Below are 20,230 nucleotides of genomic sequence, written 5' to 3'. Positions count from 1 at the left end.
TTTAAATAGAACATGCTGATGCAGACTGCAGTAGTGAAGCTGAAGAGCCTCCTTACTTATTTTGATCGAAAACAACACTTCTAAAAGAAGATGGGCTAAATGTAATTACTAAAAGGACTTGGACACTAACTTGCCATTAATATATGTCAATGGACTACAGTTCTGACATCCTGATCTAGAACTGAGCAGGGTTAATATATGAAACATTGTAGACAATTGGTTTATGCTGGTTTTCAGTGAGAAACACTCTACAAATAAAAAATTATTGTAGGAATGCTCTTTTAGTGTATTTACTGCATATCTACAGAGTGGACAAATGAGCAACACACTTTCTGTTGCACAAGACAGACAGTCTTAAGAAAGCACACTGAGTTTTCAACCTGAGCCCACCTGAGGAAACTGATCTCTCAGTCATGTGTCTCTGAATAGCACACAGGGTCCTATAAACTGTTCCCATGTGTTCTATATCCATATCATAGAATCATCACAGAATAGTTTGGGATGAAAGGAACATTAAAGATCAGCTAGGTTCCAACTTCTTGTGGGCAGGGACACTAGACCAGATTACTAAGAGCCCCATCCAACCCAGCCTTAAATACTTTCAGGGATGGGGCATCCACAACTTCTCTGGGAAACCTGTTCCACTGCCTCACCACCCTCAGAGTAAAGAATTTCTTCCTAATATCTAATCTAAACCTACTTTCAGGTTGAAGACATTCCCCCTTGATCTGTCACTAACTGTCCTTGCAAAAAGTCTCTCTCCATCCTTCTTGTATTTTCCTTTCAGGTACTGGAAGGTCACAACCAGGTGACTCCAAAGCCTTCTCTTTTGCAGGTTGAACATTCTCAGTTCTCTGAAGCTTCTTTCATAGGAGAGGTTTGATCAGCTTAGTGACCCTTCTCTGTACTCGCACCAAGTGGTCAATGTCCTTCCTGTGCTGGAGACCCCAGAGCTGGATGCAGTACTCCAGGTGTGGTCTCATGAGAGTGGGGAAGAGGGGCAGAATCACCTCCCTCAACCTGCTGTCACACTCCTTTTTATGCAGCCTAGGACACAATTGGCTTTCTGGGCCACAAGCACACACTGCTGTCTCATGCTCAGCCTCTCGTCCACAAGCAGCAGAGCTGCTTTTGATCTGTTCATCTGTCAGCTTGTACTGGTGTTGGGGGTTGCCCTGACCCCAGTGCAGCCCCTTGCACTTGGTCTTGTTAAACCTCATGTGATTCATGTAGGCCCACTTCTGGACCTTGTCCAGGTGTCTCTGGATGGCATCCCACTCTTCAGGTGTGTCAACCCCACCACTCTTCTTGGTGTCACCTGCAAATCTGCTGAGGGCACACTCAAACTATGTCATTAATGAAGATGTTAAATAACACTGGCCCCAATATGGACCCCTAAGGGACACCACTTGTCACTGATGTCCATCTGAGTCACTGACCAATACCCTCTGATGTGACTGTCCAATCAATGTCTTATGCATTTAACAGTCCACTCATCAAATCCATCTCTAATTTGCAGAGAAGGATGTTCTGAGTGACTGTGGCAAAGGCTTTACAGAAGTCCAGATAGATGACTTCAGTATCCCTTCCCTTGTTCACTGATGCAATCACTCCCTCACAGAAGGACACTGGGATGGTCAGGCAGGACTTGCCCTTAGTAAAGTCTCCAGAAATGTGCTTTGCAATCAGAGCAGCAGGAAGGGGACACAACAAATAAAAACATTTGAAGTACTGAAGGTACATTTATGTTGATTTCATACTTATTTGACCAATTCATACACACACACAAAAAAAAAAGGTAAAAAAGTTCATATGACTTCTTGATTTCTTCTGCCCAAAACATGGCTCTAGCAGTCAAGGAAGGATTTGTGAATTTGTAAGAAGTCAAATATAAACTCACTGTTATCCTGCCATTAAAGACACACAGCCCCACGTACTCAACAGACAAGTTAATCTTCTGGGCATAAAATCAACCCACTTAATGACAAAAACAGTGATAAAGAATTAAATCGGGCTTTGGAGTGCTTGTGTTAACATTTTTATTATCTATCAAACAAGCCAGAAATAACAAAACAGTCACAAATGATCATGTCAGTACTTGTTCCAGCACATTATTACATGCAGGGTAACACCCAGCAACTTAGAAGTATTTCTTAGGGCTTTTTATAAAGCAGCAATGCATTCTCATATATATATGCATGCTAATACAGTCCAGAAACCAAATGCTTACCCTCTGCATGTTTTGTATTACATTCTTTGCACCTTTGCATTATAATTTTTCTTTAATTCTTTTCCAATTCCTTATATGAATTGGTGCCTGCATACATGTGAGTGATTGAACATATGCTTTAAAGAATAAATGAAAGGAGCAGAGGGGACATTTTCAGAGTATTACCTTAAACCAACTGGTGATTGAATCTTGAGAATGGACAAAATAATCCCCCCTCACACAATTCCATTAAGAAAGAACACTTGTCTCTTAAGCACTCTACTACATTGATTTTTTTCCCCTTGAAACTACAGACAGTTATTACAAAGCACAAAGTTTACATTAAACCATATATAGTGCATTTAAGCTTTAAAACATCTAAGTATGGATTTGATAAAATACATAAAAACAAATAACAAATACACGGATTAAGAAAGGTAGTAGACTTACTAATGTTTACCAACATTATATATACTAGAATTCTGAAAAAATAGGAATTCACATGCACATTTTTCTCACATACTTAAAAGTATTATGGTTTATTGCTTCCAAGATGTTTCTCTATCTTGTATATTCCTGTGTTAATTTGGCGTCAGGAATAACGACTACTAATCCATACTCCTACAGTAAAGCAAGAAACCTGTTTATAGTTAAATATGTATTCAACAGGATGTACAGTTTGAATGTGCTTTAAGGAGTATCTTGCCCAGAAGTTAAACTAAGTAAGGATGTTTTATTCATCCCAACAAACATATTTTGTACTACAATTTCATACTCATGTCAATACATAGCATTTCCAATCGTATTACAGCTTGTACTTTGACTTTAGTTTTACATTTTATAAAACAAAAAATATTCTCCTACTGCAAAATCTGTTAATATTTCTCCTACAGGTTTCAGACTTTGGAAATAAAACTCACAATTCATACAGACAAGGAGAAAGATAGGTACTCTGTCCTTTACATAAATCACACAGAAAACAGTACACTTAATTAGACAAACAAACCTATACTTAAGCCATTAGTTATATCATTTTTAGCATGATTTGTCAGAAAAAAAAATTCCACTATCATAACTTACATTAAGGGCAACTAGGATTATATCATTTGTATTAATTTTTTCAGATGAACTTAAGCAAGCTTCAATTCCTTCATCTGAAAGATACCTGTGAAAGAAAAAAAAAATTAGAATATCACAAGATGCATCAATTAGACAAACATTTTTTCTGTACATGAGATTGTCTTTAGTTCCTATCTTTTCTGCTGGTGAAGCATAGATGTAAAAATACTTGGACAATTATGTAATCAGTTTCCTTACACTGAGATGAGGTTGAGACAGACTTCCTCTTCCATAATTTCTAAACAAAAGAATTTTTTTTTAAATGCAAGCAAGAAAAACAAGTTCTACTTACAAAGTAACAACAGCCATCACGAATAGGGTAACACTAAGCTCCCCATGCCCATCCTGTCAAATTACAGGAACCTGGTTTCAAAATCAACCATTTGACCTTTACTTGACTTAAGTGGCATACTTTCACTCATGCATTTGTAAGGGGAAAAAAAGCAAAACAAACAAACAAAAACAAAAAAATCCCAACCCACTCAAAACACAACCATATCTATTTCTAAAGCCCAAGATTGTACGGTTAATCCCTCAAGGGCTGGGGCACACAACACTGTGCCATGAAAATGTATTTTGCTTGCCTGGGCTACAAAGAAACTGATAAAAATGAAAGTGCATTCCAGTGTATGAATAGCCAAATATAGTGAAAAAGATGAAATAAAAATCTCCTTCACGACCACATTTGGAAAGGCTATTTGTGAGCCTGATGGTGGTAGTCCAGAATCAGTATCTTTCTGCAAAAATTCTGTAACTATATATTTTTCATCTGAAAACTAAGTAATTTCTGAATTGATTACTTGAATCCATTTAAAAGGGCTGACCTATTCTAACCTCCAAAAAAACACTTTGAAAAAGGATAATTTTAACTTGAGTGGTCAGAAATTGTGACATTTGTTGTTTGTTTAGCCTTATATATTCTATTTGCAGTCCCAGTTTTCATTTTTATGTAGCTGGCAACCTGCCTTCTCTGCACAGTTCCTCATTTTATTTAAGAACATCACAGCAACCACTAAATAATTGATATTTGCTAGATACTCAGTCTGAAACACAGTACTTCCTCAAATAACATTTAAATAACTATCTACCAAGAAATCATTATTCCCCAAATAGTAGAAGAATGATTTAAAAAACAAAGAGTAATATACATTAAGAAATACTAAAAATAAATATTCATGGGTGCTTCAAGAAATACTTCGTTTTAAAGAAAATAATATATAAACAAGGCAAAACACTTGAAGGAAAGTATACTTTACAGATCTTTTTGATTCTAGCCCAGGTGACTTTAACATCACCACCTCAAGTCCTCCCAGTGTTCCCAGACTAATTAATGATCACAGTTGTGCTCTAACCCAGACACTTGATGGGATATAACTGGTCAAACTGGACACTGGCATCTAGCAAATCCTGAGTCACTAGCCACCATCACCAAAAAGAAAAGAGAAAAAAAAAAACAACTCAGATGAACTGAATGGCAAGAAAATGCATTTATAAAAGCATAAGAAGAAACACTTCTATTTTTTATATAAAAGGAAGATGCCTGAGAGTAATAAAGTGGTGAGACTTGGTAACTTGCATGGGAATATAGGATTTCCCACCTGAGCAACTCTGAGCTCAAGTACTACGATCTATGTAGATTTATCCAACTACTGTGAATTAACAGATCTCATTAGCTGGAGTCAGAAGGTAAAGTAGAACAGCATTCCCACTCTGTGCCAGGAAACAGATATAACCAACAGACACTATCCTGTTCTTGAGGCTTCAACTGTGGCTTAATTACACCAAGAGACTTCCTAGAAAGAGCAATATCATAAACTCTACACATTTACCTTCTGTCATCTTCAGTATAAAACTGAGCATAAGTTTAATAGCAGGGGTTAGGGGGAGTACAAAATCCATAAGTTGAGTTTTAGACTGTTGGGTAAGTTGTGGAAGGTTTCCTCCTCTTCTGCTCCAAATGTAAATGAAGTCATTCTTCGTTCTACTGAAGCTAGTAGAACTGTACTTCTCTTACAGAGTTACTTAGCCTAGTACTTTGACATAAGCATTATCATTTTCCAGCAAATAAAAATGTTTTTAAAGAATGAATAGACAAGAATCTGACCTAGAATTAAACTTTATATAGGACAAGATAAATTCTGCTATTACAAAATTCACTGCTGAGTCATGTTTTACTTTCTCACCTCAAAATGAAGACTGACTCACGGCTGTCAAAATCCCACTCTGCTTAAGTCAAAATTTTCAGTTTATAACTTCTTATATATAAATCTATATATAAATTTTCTGTTTAGTTTGTCTCATTACTTTGGAAAGTTTCTGAGACACAAGGATAAAGAGAAACTCACTGGAGAAGACCAGTAGTTTTTGACTTGTGCTAACTTAAGCAATAGCACTTAGCAAAAACATTGCCCACCTGACCGAAATCTCTGCCAACCTCACTGAGGCACCAACCATGAAATACTGTTGGGGACATCTGTTAGTTTGATTTAAGCAAACATCAAAGCTTTTCAGCAAAAAACCTGATTTACTTAGTTATTAAAACAGTTTTCAAAAAAGCAAAATCTGTGAACATTAATGTAGGGGGAATATTTTATAGTTTGAGGTTGGTTGGTTTGGTTTTTAAAGATGCTTATCACATGAAAGCATAAATTACTTAAATGCAAAAGATCAGCACCAAAATTACTTTCAAGAAAAAAGATCAAATTAACAACTCTGACAGCAAAGTTTTGCTGAAGTACTTCAACAGAATAAAAAACGAGCTTTCCAGGTGTTGTTTCTATGCAACAGGACACAAAAACAGGTTTCGTAAGAAACAGTCAGAAACTGGCCAGGGAACAAACTGCAAAAAAAAAACATTACACACCAGAATTAGTCAAAGCACAGATTTCTCCTTTTTTAACAGAAGCTTGGAACCAGTGTATGTCAAGCTACTCCTTTCCACTTTGCCCTAATAACATTCTTACACAGACTACTTCATACAGCAACAAGTACTCCAAATACATGTTTAGATTCTCTACAACCTTACAGAATGTTCTTATTTAAAATAAATTTATTTTCTCCTCATTGTCTGTAACATCTCCTACAATAACTACTATTCAGGTTTGAATATTTCCTGCTACAGGTCCACAAAGTATTTAAGAAAATAAAAATCAGTATTTTTATAAAATTTATTTTAAAATAAATGTATTTATACAGAAAAATTTTCATAGGAAAAGGGAGTTAACCCTAGATAACAAAAGGTGAACTACAGAGTGATCACACTGCTGAAGTGCTCCTGAACTCCCAATTCCCAAGATGTACCTGGCAGTGCCATATAAACAGTGTCTCTGTCAATGCTTGCCCTCCACACCTGCATCCCAAGCTATCCCCACCTTTCCTTTATAAAGCAAGGGGGCACTGGGGATAACCTGGCACAAAAATGCTGCTGCCACAATCAACAAACTTCCCTTTGTCCTTCCATAAACAAACATTTCAGAATTATGCACTTGTGCTTAAAGTGAAGGAGTAAATAAATAAAAGACAAAATAAATGGGTGAGAAGCATTGAGTGAGCAGCAGCCAAGCTCCACAAAGCTCTTCTAGAAGTCCAAGGCAAGCCAGTGGCTGACCACTGACATCTTACACTGACAGCAATGACACAAATTATTTCCTTAGTATACAATGCAGATAATACTAAATATTAAAGAGATGTTTATGTTTTTGAGGAAATAAATAAACAGATTTCTTTAAGAAAGTTTAAAACCACTGCCAAAAAAAAAAACAAACCACAAAAAACCCCCACAAAAAACAACAAAAAAACCCCAACACAAAAAAAAAAAACACAACAAAAACAAACAAACAAACAAAAAAAAAAGCCCCACCATACACACACCCCACCACCACACTGAACCCTCCACTATGAGGACTGGTAACTAGATTAACATACACTGCAAGAAACTCTAGTTTTCAAGAAATAAAGTACTCACTAGACTTCTTTCATGCACATTTTAAAACAATCTTAAAAGTTACATTTTGAAGTCATGAAGAGAATTGCAATGATTTCAAGGGAATTTTAGTAAGCAGTGCTGCATGAGTCACACAGGGATTCTGTAGCCTTGGAACATTAATACAAATTAAAAGAAAAAAGAAATAAAATCACAGTTTACAACCAAATGGGCATAAAGCTGCCACAAGTGGTTGAGATGGTTATTTGTGGAGCATTCTCGAGAGAAATAAAATCAGAAGAGAGAGGAAAATAAATGTTTCTACTGCAATTCCTTCGCATTATGCTTGTAGAAACCTGAGGGATATCTCAGTTAGTCCTCCCCCTCAGCCCGGTTCCACTCATGTGAGACATGTAGCAGTACAATCCTCTTAGCAACAGCTTTTGTCAGAAAAGCATCTCCTAGGAAGTACCTGCATTCTTACCTTCAAAAGAAACATTAAAACAAAGCCATTAGTAATGAATCAGCACTTTCTATGTTAACCATTCACATATAAATCCAAATCTACAATTTTTCTGTCAAAATGTTCTCATTCAACTTCTATAAAAAACAGATTCCAGTAATTCTTCCTTTGTAATACACAGAAAAAAATATTACATGAGTGACAGGTAGAGCTGTTTTCCCACTGCTCCTTCATATCAAGTATGAGATCAGTTTAAAAATCATTTTTGCACGTTACAGATGTGCACATTCTCCTTTTCAGTATTTCCCATTGCTAAGGAATATAACTGTAGTACCAATCTCACCTGTGCCTCTATTTATCTCGCTTTATGTTCTGCTTTACTTCATAAAGAACAAATTACACCTGACATGGCCTAAACAGACAGATTTCTGTACTGCTACTCTATTACCATCTCTGCCTAAAACACAGAAGAAACCAGTGGTATCAAAGGAAGATGCATTTCTTGTCTGTTCTACACTGCTGGATCAAACACTTGATCTGCAGACGAACATGCATCTGTATACACACACACACACTTGAAAAGGTTTAAAATCAGAGCCTTATTCTATAATTAAATCCACCAGGTAAATAACTTTCTTAATAATAGTTATTTTTCATGAGCAGCTTTCTTGAAAAGCATGTTTTCTCTAATTATAATTAACAGTTCATGCACAAACACAAACCTTTAAACTTCCATCCTTTTTCTATCCCGTATTACCATTTTTCTATAAATCCTCTGTAATTTTCTCCTATCATCTCTAGAATTAACATTTTATTAAGCAGAAGTTTTCTTTAAGGAAAGAAGTAAATAAGGGAAATTAATATTAATAAATATGCTCTATAAAATGTACGCATTTCAGATTCACAACTCTTCAGAGAATCACTGTGATACTGGCAGCAAATATAAACTGCACTACCACTTCTGATTCAGTGCCAGCCACACAAAACAACATGTGAGTACTACAGTAAATTTTATATAGCTATTTTCAATGTGCATATGCAAAAACTAGAGTGTTCATTCCATTACTTCGCAACAGAAACAGATTTATACAATCATGTCATAAAAAAGGTAAGGTTTTGAAAGAAAAAAATCACCAAAAGCTCTCAAATTTCTCATACTTGGTAACACCACAATAAGAGAGAACAATTCAAATAATACAGCATCGGGCAACTTAAAGAATGCACTAGTACAAGACCACCACTGGGTGCCAGTATTGTTCCATAACAGAAAAACCGTATCTCCTGTACCAGCTATTTTAAAAACCTGGGAGTTCTCTTAACAGGGTTTCAAAACGTTTTGCTGAATTTCAGTTGTATAAAGAAATTACACTACAATGTTACAAATTTTATTAAGAGGTTATCATTAGAGCTGTTTAAAAAGGAAAAACAACCCCATTTTAAGATATTATTATGCTAAATATGAAAATCAGATTTTCAAGAAGGTTTTTCCATATCCTTTAACCTGCATAGCAATACTGAGAAGGCAACTGGCACTGTTTTTCCCTTCAGCTTCTGTGCTTTTATTTAAAGAACTAAATGGCAAAAATTAAGGCCAACTGTTCCTTTATCCACTCAGCAAACGTCTGTAAGGAATGACAAATGTAGATTCAAGTGATATTCTTGGCAACTTTACTATTAATATTCTACACAAAGAAATGCCTTTTTTTTTTTGCAATTGCATTTCAAGACTTACTTCCTACATCTTGTTCTTACCTTGCACATTTGGTGTATCTTCCTCTGTATTTTGTACTTTCACTGATGATTATTGCTATATACTGTATTTTTGTTCTCCTATCACTTTTCAGTGCTCTGACCTGAGCACTCACAGCTTTGCAGTTCTAAGGAGCTTTATCTCGTGTTTGAGCTTAGCACTTCATGCTCCATCATCTAGGTGTTTAATCACAGTATCAAATCAAACATGACCTAGAACATGTTTTCATGTAGCCTCGGATTTTGACAGTGAACCATCCATAGCCATTCTTTCTAGTATGGTCAAATTAGTTTTATAATTGCCTTACAGGAACTTAATCTAAACTGTTTCCCAATTTTACTCCTTGAAGATGCAAAAGTAAAATATTAAAATAACAGAACGTGCTGTATTATAACACTGTTAAAAACCCACTAAGTTTTAAGTGTACTTATGCTAGCAAGAACCTATTTGAACCATCCAGAAAGCATATTGAGAAATACAGAATTTTGGTTACAACTAGGTAAGCTTTACAATGAACAGACACCACGGTACAAGTCTACCTTTAAAATATTACTGACATTTCTAAAACTGGTGCACAGCCACATCACCTCAGTTCCCCAGGCGGTTAAACTTGCATCCCCAGCTACCTAACTTTTCACTCCTGGCAACCCACCACTTACTTAAGTGCAGCCTCCAACCCAGGTCAAGCTGAAACCCCAGAGGGGAACTCATAAAATATGCATTCTCAAGCTCATGTTCTCAGATGTTTAGCTGACAAAATTTAAGGCCTAATCCTCTCTCAGATGCCTGTGACACTTGACTTTCAATGAAAACATGAGCTAAGAAAGCTAATGTATTTTTAGAACAAAATAAACATAAAAAGGTAGGGGTTTTTTACATTACATAATAAAAGCAGAATGACTCTCATTGCTGTCCCCCCTCTTCTTTTAAATGTGAGGAAGTAAAACCAGTTAATTATCTAGCAGTAAAATCTATTTTATTAGTAAAATCGTGACCTAAGAAAAGCACAGCTAACACTTGGAGCCAAGGAAAAGGAAAAGAAAAAACAAAAAGAAAACAAAACCTGAAAGTGCACTGTCTTAAACAAGATCAATGCATTAGTTTCTTCCTGGGTTACTTCTACCTGAAACTTTCATGACAAATGGGATAAAGACCACTTCATCACATGGATGGGTGATGGGATAAAGACCAATGGGATAAACGGGATAAAGAATTTATGGGATAAAGACCAATAATTTAGCAGTGCTGCGGTCCTAAGCATATGCAATACTAAACACTACAAATATTATTTCACTGCATAAGCAATACAAGTCTGGCAGCTGGTGATGAGGCCCAACACAACCACTCACTGTGCTTCTCCCCCAGGAATCTCCTGCTCCCCCATCCAGCCTACCTGATATTACTGCAGAGCCAGTCCCTTCCCCTCCTACCAACACTATAGAGGCGAACAACCTAGATAGGAACTGCTCTCCCTAACAATCAGTGTTTTCCCTCTCTCCTACAACACTACAGGAGAGGAGAGCTGCCTTATCCCTGGGTCAGTAGGTCCTGAGACAGAATTTGGTGGTAAGGAGTTTTCTGTGAGGGGTCAGAGGCAGAGGACACCCCGGCACTCCCTGCAAGACTTCAAGGGCTTCAAAGTCTGTATTTCTGTCATGATTTTTTAGTTGCCTTTACCAACCCAGCCTCTCATCCATTTCCAAAGACAAGGACCATTTTCATACAAAAGTTTGAGTAAACAGTAATAGTTTTAGAATTAATCTTTCATACATTTGACATGCAAAGAGAACTGTAAGTCTATTATTAGGTTAGCCCGATGGTCCATCATTCTATCTCACACCTCCCTAGACCCACACACCACACTTCTCCTTTTAATTACTGAAACATGTATTGTATTGGGTTTCTTCCTCTCCAGCCTCTCTAAAATTACATTAAGCATCAGAAGCAAGTTTTCAGCACACTCTTCATCAAGTTCTTGCACAAAGAACGTGAATTTTAAGGTACTTTTTAACAGTTGTGTTAGTGTGGTCTTTACAGTAGCACCTCCCATAGTGTGATACACAGTGTGATGTGTGTTCTTTTTAAGTCTATTTTCTTCTATAAAATTCCTACTGCTGGGAATGCAACTTTTTTTTTTTTAACACAAAAAGTTTTAAAACTATGAGACTGGCAGCATATCTTTCACAAGCACCTCCCAATAGAGAAAACAGGAAAAACTTTGTTCTCGAACCAAACATAAAACTTATAGCACCTTTACAGCCAAATTACACATCTCCAGTAATGCCACCATCACAAACCTCACACTCTCCATCTGCTCTTTCCAAAACACAATATAGTTCATTCACCAAATGCTTTCTCTAAACTACGTAAACAGAACTAAAAACCAGAACCAACCTTCCTTTATAATTTCAGTTCCCAATAGAAGATCACAAAATAATCACTTGCAAAGCCCTGAACCAGAGTCAGAAATCTCAGAAACTGGAGTATGTCTGATCATACAGTTCTACAAGAGGCTGGTGTCAGGAAACCTACTGTTCTTTTCGAAGCCAACAAGTGGAAAAGGAAGAAATACATGCGGAAAAGCCTCACTTGAATTGACAAATTCCTAGGCAGGGCACTCTCTGAAAGGACTGTGCAGCTGTTGAACTTACTTCCTTATGCTTTCAAAAAGCTCAAAAAACTCAAATTCATTGAGTGATGTAATGTTCAGCTCTTCACTGGCATCTCTAAACAGGGTGAGAAATCACTGAAGGACAGGATAAAAGCTACAAATTAAGATGCCAGATCTGCACGTGGTAGGTTCTAAAAAATTGTACATGGTCTTATTTATGATAAAGTTTTAAACTGCATTAGCAGCACTGAGTATATGTAAAGGTAATTACCCTCAAGGCTTACATAAGTAAACAGCCATTAAGTTTTAAATTTTAAAACAATTGCAAAAGCTACTGATAAATACTAATAAAATAAATGACAGGTGGTTTACATTCAAAAATTATCTAAGTATAAATTTTTCATATTAAAGATGGCAAAATTTGAAGCACTTCTTAGGAAGTAGGGAATGAAGTAGATTGAAAGGATGAAAGCAAACAGAATTTTCTGCCAAATAAAACACTGCTTAGCATCAGTCTAGAAGGAACTTTTGCTCATCTCACTCATGACTGTATTTCTACTTCTTCAGTCCTGCATTGACCCGGGAGACACAAAGCATAACTTTCTCCACTGGAAGTAACCAACCAAGTTCCATAATGCAACAATAATCATCAATCACATCGAAAAGCAGACACAGAAATCACTTATTTCACCACCATGTATGTAAGGCTAGGAACATCTGAGTCAAACTGAGAATGCTATTCTGCTTCAGTATCCAAATACTATCCTTTTATTGTGAAGATTAAAAAGGTATTGAGCTCTCTCTTTGCCATGTAGTTACATACAGAATCTTTGAGAGAACGAGTTGGTAACCAAGTTTAAGAAAGATCAAAAGCTCAGGACAAATCAGAAAGTTAAGACATAATAAAAAATTATAATCAAACTGTGAGGAATTACTATTTCATAATTAAATAAACATGGTTTCATGTTTTTGTGACTTCCCAGAGAACTTTACTCCACAGACATTAATCCTGATGGCTTTGACAAAACAGTAAGGAGGTAGCAAATTTTGTATTTAAAATCAAAAAAATAATGAACATCTTTCAAAGGAAAAAGAGAGGGTAACGATACCAACCAACCAAAAAAAAAGAATTCAAAAGAAAGACTGAAGAAAATATTCTGGAGGATTAATTTGATAAAAGCTAATAATAAAGACATTTCAAAACAGATGGAAGAATCCTGACAGGTGACAAAGAATGCCAAAACACTGAGACGCAAAAAGATCGATTAAAAAAAAAAAAGTTATACTATGTAAGTTGGTTTCCTTTGGGTTTTGTTGGGGGTTTTTTATTTGGGTTTTGTTTTGTTGTTTTTTTTTTTTTTCATTATTTCCAAACTAAATCTCTACAGTAGACATTCAGGGGTTTTCCAAACTAAAGTTCTTGTTCAAATACAAATCTAAGCAAGTTTCTCAAACTCATATTACAATAGAAAAGGCAGTGACAACAAAACCCACTGGGATCAGCAAGTATTCACTACAAGAGCCAAAATCCAGAACTGCCGACATGTTTTAAATTAACACCTCTACCAGAAGAATGGAAAACAATAAAACATCATACAATATTTTTAAAACAAGTAATCACATGAAATCCTAGGAGTTATGTAGACCCTTATGAGCAAACTCATATAAGCTATAGCAGAGACTAGAATTTGTAGTCTCATGAGAACCCTGGGAGCTCTAGGGTAAAGACAATACTTCTGGCAGACAGAAGATGTCCCACCTACAGCTATTAGACTTCTCTGAAAGATGAAGAAAATAGCTTTGGCAAGATCCCTCATCAGAAGTTCTTAAAGAAACAGAATTGTTAAGGCACAAGAAGAAAGAAGAATCCTTTCTCACATACTAAAACATGAAAGAAGGGTATAAACACAGTGGTCTCTCTTCTAATGGATTAGTTATCACTGGATATCGGTTTGCACTGCATATCACAAATTTTAAGGTAAAGGACTGGACAGCAAGGTAGTAATTGGTGATGATTATATAGTTCTAGATGACACCAAAATCTATAGCTCATTTCTCTCTGTGGTAGTAGGATATGACACCAGGTGAATTTCAACATTAATAAACACAAAGCACTGCACAATGAGAAGAAAACAACCCTCACCCAATGTGCACAGCCCTGAGCTCTAACTTATCATTAATAAAAAATATGCAGTTGTGAGGTTATTTTTGAGACACTAACTCATGGCTCAGTAGCAGTCCAAATCACTAAGAATACTAGTATCTGTTTTGAAAACAAGACACAATATTACAAAACAAAGCAAACCAAATCAAAATTACTAAGCAAAAGTGTTGCTTTACTCAACTTTTGGTTGTAAAAGTTGAAAATTTCAAGTTGTTTAATTTTTAATGCAGACTTCCACTACTAACACTTACAAGACATAGAGCAAACTGTTGATGTGGCCTCTGTGTAATCAAGCTGATTATGTGAAAGATTACAGTCCTCTGCTTTTTATAAAAAGCCAGACAAGAATTAACTAAGACCAGCTCTCAGCATTTACAACACAACTAATGAATTGATAATTTAACTTTACAGCAACTTAGTACATATTTTGATCAACTAATGAACTGGGAAGTAGTTGAGAATCACTAATGCCTCCAATACTAAAACAGACGTGTAAAAAACTATCACAGATATAAGTAGGTGATGAACTGTTTGTGTTACCGATATTAATTCTTCCCCTCTCCCCCAAAGCAGTCACAACTACAAGTTCTAAGTGTTATAAAAGCCACTTTTAAGAATCCAAACATGATTTTGCAATTGATATTTAGAAATTTTATTTGGCTGGATCTTTTAAGGTCATTTTGCTCAATACCTGGCAGGAACACAACAATTCATTCCCGTCTACCAACACCATCAATCACCCAAAGCTAAGATCCCACTAGTATTTAATTGACTACATGATAGAAGCCTGAAGTTTGATGGTACACAGTACCTAGATCATAACCATCTCTGATGTCTCTAACTGGATGTCAGCACTGAAAAACTTGACCAGACACAACTCTTTCACCCACAGAAACCATTCTCTTACTTAAGACAGCACAAAAAAAGGGCAAGATTAGAATTAGGATGCAGAGAAAGATGATAGTAAGGCTACTGAGTAATTAAGTATTACCAGCAGTACACTGAAGACATAAAACTTATCAAAAATCCCCTCCTGATTTGGCATAAAACCATATGAATTTTAAGTTATTTTGCTGTCAAATTCTAGGTTGCATCTTCATAAGCATAGATTTGTCAATATGTAGTTCCAGAACCACCTTGGTTATTTATTTTTTTTTATGTAATTAGTGCTCTTTCTCTTTTTCTTGTGCGCTCAGACTGAAGTTTGCCTTCTAAATTCATGTAATTTATAACTACTTTTTTCCAGATTATAAAATGAAGGTAAATACAACAATTATAGTGCTTATGTTAAATTATTATTAGAAGGTACAAAGTGAGGCTGTGATGCTTCTGGCATTCCATTGCACAGAAAAGCCAAGTCTGCCATCAGACAACAACTAGTGCTCTGCCAAAACAAAAGAAAACATTTAAAAATTTGAAACACAAACTATGGCTGGAAAAAGTAAATTACATTAACCAAATCAAAATTCAGACAAAGGAAAGGCAGCTCCAACATAAACACAACCATGAGGTAATCACCATTTTTTTTTCTCCTCATAAAATAATCATTAAAGTATTTGTTGCTGCTGAAGTCCATAAATTGTTTTTAGAAATACTTCCTAATAATCAAAATCAACATTTTTGTTTCAGTGTTCTAAACCTCAAAGCTAATAAAGGGAAAGTAACTGAGTTTATCATCAACACCGACTAAAAACTTCTGCAAAATCTAATTTTATGTTTTGAGATTTCACCTTTCCTATTACAGCTACAAAGGCAAGGATCTCTGTAAATGCCGTCCTTTCTAGCCTGCCTCTGTTTTGTTCATTTTGTCTTCAAGTAGTGACAACGTAAGTAAAGCTATTACTTTTCAACATTTTTAATTACCTCATGAGGATGATGCCTTTCCTCATTTATCTAAATAAACATACATAGCACTTTTAATGGCAGAAGGGTTCATTTCTATTTCTTTCCCTTCTCTATCTTCCTCTTCCCCACAGATCCAAACAGTTCTTATTATTACACTGAAGGACTGCAGAAAAAAACTAAGATGATCTTATATGCAAGAAGGCATGTAAGATAGCAGGGCTTTACAATCAAGATATGACATGACAGCTTTCAGATGGGTTGTTCACAATATTCTCAGAGAAAAAATCCACAATAAAAAAACATTCCCTTGAAAGTACACCATTCTCCATGACACTGCAGTATTATTACACTCATATGCACAGGATTTATATTCTAGCCTATAAGTCACGGTAATTTACCTACTCAATTTTTTATTTTCAGTATTGGACACACATCAATCATACAAGCAAAATAAATCTGCTGAAATCTGTAGATGAAAATGTAGAAATAGGTGCAGAAATCAGATGTACGTTCCTCGGCCACACCTTGATCATTACTGCCCTTCAAGTATTACAGTCAGATTATTTCTCTACTTAGACTTTTTTTTCTGTCTTCCCCTCTTTCATGCAGTGCTATACCCAAACTGGACACTAACTCCAGCTACTGCCTTACAGCAGTGACCAAGGTGAAAGAATCTTTTCAGGTATCTTACAAACACCATAATTAACAACCGGAACAGCTGCTTTCTACACCCCTTTCAACAGTATGACACTACATCATACTCTGTATGGTATATAACAAAATATAAAAAAAGAACCGTCCAAATATTCTTCTGCAGAACTGCTTCTCATGCATATCTCATATGATATGCAGGTGACTAATCCTACCTACACCCGCAAAATAATCTGCATTAAACCTATTGAAATACATTGCTTTTGTTTCCTTTCCATTCTATATCCTTTTCAAAGTTAATTTTAAATTCTAAAGACTTGCCGCTGAAGTGCTTGCAACCCTTCAGGTTAGACATTGTCTCATACTGTAAGTAATCCCCCATCTTACAAGCAACTGTGTCTGCTGTATAGAAACTACATTTTCTCTTAAGTACCTAAAAAAACTCGAAAAGCTTCATTAAAGAAACAAGACAGTACTGCTTTTTCCTTGTCAAAACTTGTCATGCCTTGTTTCCTAAATTTCTGTTTGTGGTTGCTTGCCATCCTATTATGTTTGTCTATAAAAACAGTGAAAATTATTAAACTGTTTACAGAACAACATGTTAGTCTGAGTGTTTTAAGATTCTCATATTTACAGAGAAAAAAAAACTAAAGGAGCAGTAACAAAAGCTGAAGCCCATGAATCTTTTCTCCCAGTGTTCTTCTGCTGCCACATTTACGGAAGTGTGAAGTGTGAATCATTCAATTTTACATAAAGTGAAAAGTAGGCACTTTGGAAATAATCTTGTTACCCAACTCTAGGCACACAATCTTTACCTAATCCTGGATAGAGATAATGCAGATGAATAAATCAAAGACATAAAATGAAAAAGGAAGAGTACTTCATACAATAAGACCCCCATCTTAACCTGTTCCCCATGATACTTCTTTAATATAAGAGGACATAAAGAATTATCTTCTGGAAAGAAAAGCCTATTTCTCCCTCTAATTAATGTAAGTTTAGAGGGGAAAAAAAAAAACCCCACAACACAAAACATTCACCAACTTCTGCTTCAAAAGATTTGCTCTACTGCTCAGATTTTCGAAAGAGCTGGTAATTTAAACTTTCCCTCTTGTTAATTGCTAATGGCTGGACTCTGTGGTTAAGTACCAGCATTCAAGTATGGCATCTTAAACTTAACTGATGTCAGCTTACCTTGATGTCAGTATGCCTTGCTGAGTTTACAGTCTTTGCATGACATCCCACATCACAGGTCACATCATCTTTCACTTAAATGTTGATAGTTACCGTTCGTGTCATATGTCAGATGAAAGTGAACAGACACGAACTGCAACTTGTTCCTGCACATGACACTATTTCACTGACAGACACCTTACTGATACTTCCATATTCAATGACTCAGTCATGAGGAATCTTAAGGTGAAAAAAAGGATTTACTTTTTACAAGGGTAGTTTCTCACAGACATTGCCTCACAGTGGGGAAGCCTCTCAGCAACAACTGCTAGAGGCTTTAATTGCATAGTTTGCATGCAAGCTATCGAATACAGGCAGAGTATTCCTACAAATAGACCAGATTTATTTCCCAGAGACAGCGTGTGTTGATTTGAGATGGGTTACAAAGGTTAACCTACACATGATTTGGCATCAGAACTTGGATGTCGTCTATTCTTGTTGTGGGATGGCAGCCAAGTAGCTGCTGGTAGCATCTTACAGCAAAATTTTTGCTAATTCAGGTGACTGTACCAGTACCATAGAGAAGAATGAATGTATCTTTCCAAGGGAAAAAAAAAGGGAACTATGCCTATCTGTAGTAGTGAAATTCAGGGCAAAGATTACCTGGAACCTCTCAGTGGCAGTCCCAATCCTTTCTATAGAGACGTGGTATGCTTTTGCCATCAAAAGAGCAGCTTGCAGGTAGTTCAAGCAGCTACAACCACTTTTAGCTACAAAAGGTAAATCCATTCCTTTCCTTCACTTAAAGTAGTGTATTTCTGCTATAAAAATATCTTTGCTTGTAAAAACACTTCTGTAAGCTTGTTAGGCAATTCAGCACATTTCCCCAATCCTAGTCCATGCAAACTCTCAGGAGGTTACTGCTTTTAACTCGAAATACAGGGGCTTCACAACCTTCTTAAGCCCATTTGTCCAGCCTTTTAATCAAAAGAGAAATAAAAAGTATCAAAGTCTAAGCAGTGAAAATGAACTGCACTATACTACTCAAGTATTTGTTTAATTTACAATTAAATGTTCATACCTATCTGCTACTATATAAGCAGTGTAACAGCCCTCATGAAAACTCACAGCATAGTAAGCTACAAAAAAACTGGGCACTAAGCTGTGGTGAGTTGACCTCAGCTGGACGCCAGATGCCCATTAAAGCCGCTCTAGTGTTCCCCTCCTCAGTTGGACAGGGGAGAGAAAATATAATGAAAAGCTCATGGGTCGAGCCTTTCATGGGAGAAATCACTCAGCAATTATCGTCACGGGCAAAATAAAGTAATTTTTCCTGAAGTTGACTCTATTACCCATCAAATCACAGTAGAGTAATACATTAAACCAAACCTTAAAAACCTCTTCTCCCCACCCCTCACTTCTTCCTGGGCTGAACTTCACTCCTGATTTTCTCCACCTCCTTTCCCCTAGAAGTGCAGGAGGATGGGGAACGAGGATTAAGGTCACTTTATCACTTGCTGTCTCTACTGCTCCTTCCTCCTCCTACTCTTCCCCTGCACCAGTGCGGGGTTCCTTCCATAGGAGACCATCCCACATGAACTTCTCCAACATGAGTCCTACCCACAGGTTGCAGTTCTTGACAAACTGCTCCAGCGTGGGTTCCTCTCTCCACGGGGCCCTAGGTCTTGCCACAAGTCAGCTCCAGCGCGAGCTTCCCACAGGATCACAGCCTCCTTTGGGCATCCATCTGTTCTGGCATGGGGTAGCCCAGGGTCTGCAGGTGGATCTCTGCTCCCTTGTGGACCTCAATGGGCTGCACAGGCACAGCTGCCTCACGAACGTCTTCACCATGGGCCAGAGGGGAATCTCAGCTCTGGTAACCTGGAGCATCCCCTGTCCCTCCTTCTGCACTGACCTTGGTGTCTGCAGGGCTGTTTCTGTCACATATTCGCACTCCTCTCTCTGTCTGGTATTTGTTCTGGCACAATAACTTTTCTCCCTATTTAACTCTGCTACCCCAGAGGTGCTGCCACCGTTGCTGATGGGCTTGGCCTTGGCCAGTGGCGGGTCTATCCTGGAGCTTGCTGGCATTGTCTCTGTGCACATGGGGGAAGCTTCTGGCAGCTTCTCACAGAAGCCACCTCTGTAGGCCCCTGCTACCAAAACCTGGCCATGCAAACCCAATAAACAAGCTGTCATACTTTAAGTCTAAACACAACAGAATTGTAACAGGTCACATTACATGCTTTCGACAAATGAAAAAAAACTATGCTTGCAAAAAAATGTTATGTTTTCTTTGTATAAACAGATGTAGTTTTCAAAG

General features: G+C 36.8%; 1 protein-coding gene across 3 annotated transcripts in view; it reads right to left on the bottom strand.

Annotated features, from left to right (window-relative positions):
- Positions 1 to 20,230, bottom strand: part of TDRD3 (tudor domain containing 3) — a 98,403-nt gene that overhangs the window by 52,856 nt on the left and 25,317 nt on the right. For all 3 annotated transcript variants that reach the window (XR_004355676.1, XM_032680969.1, XM_032680970.1), the window contains one exon: positions 3,290 to 3,374. Coding sequence is in view for 1 of the 3 variants with exons in the window: in XM_032680969.1 (XP_032536860.1) it covers positions 3,290 to 3,374 (85 nt within the window). In the remaining 2 variants the exon portion in view is untranslated. Of the gene's footprint in view, positions 1 to 3,289; positions 3,375 to 20,230 lie in introns of those variants that run through there.

Source organism: Chiroxiphia lanceolata, chromosome 2 (assembly GCF_009829145.1).
Source record: "Chiroxiphia lanceolata isolate bChiLan1 chromosome 2, bChiLan1.pri, whole genome shotgun sequence".
NCBI lineage: Eukaryota > Metazoa > Chordata > Aves > Passeriformes > Pipridae > Chiroxiphia > Chiroxiphia lanceolata.
Note: the sequence above shows the minus strand (reverse complement) of the source record. Positions and strands in the feature narration are given on the sequence as shown.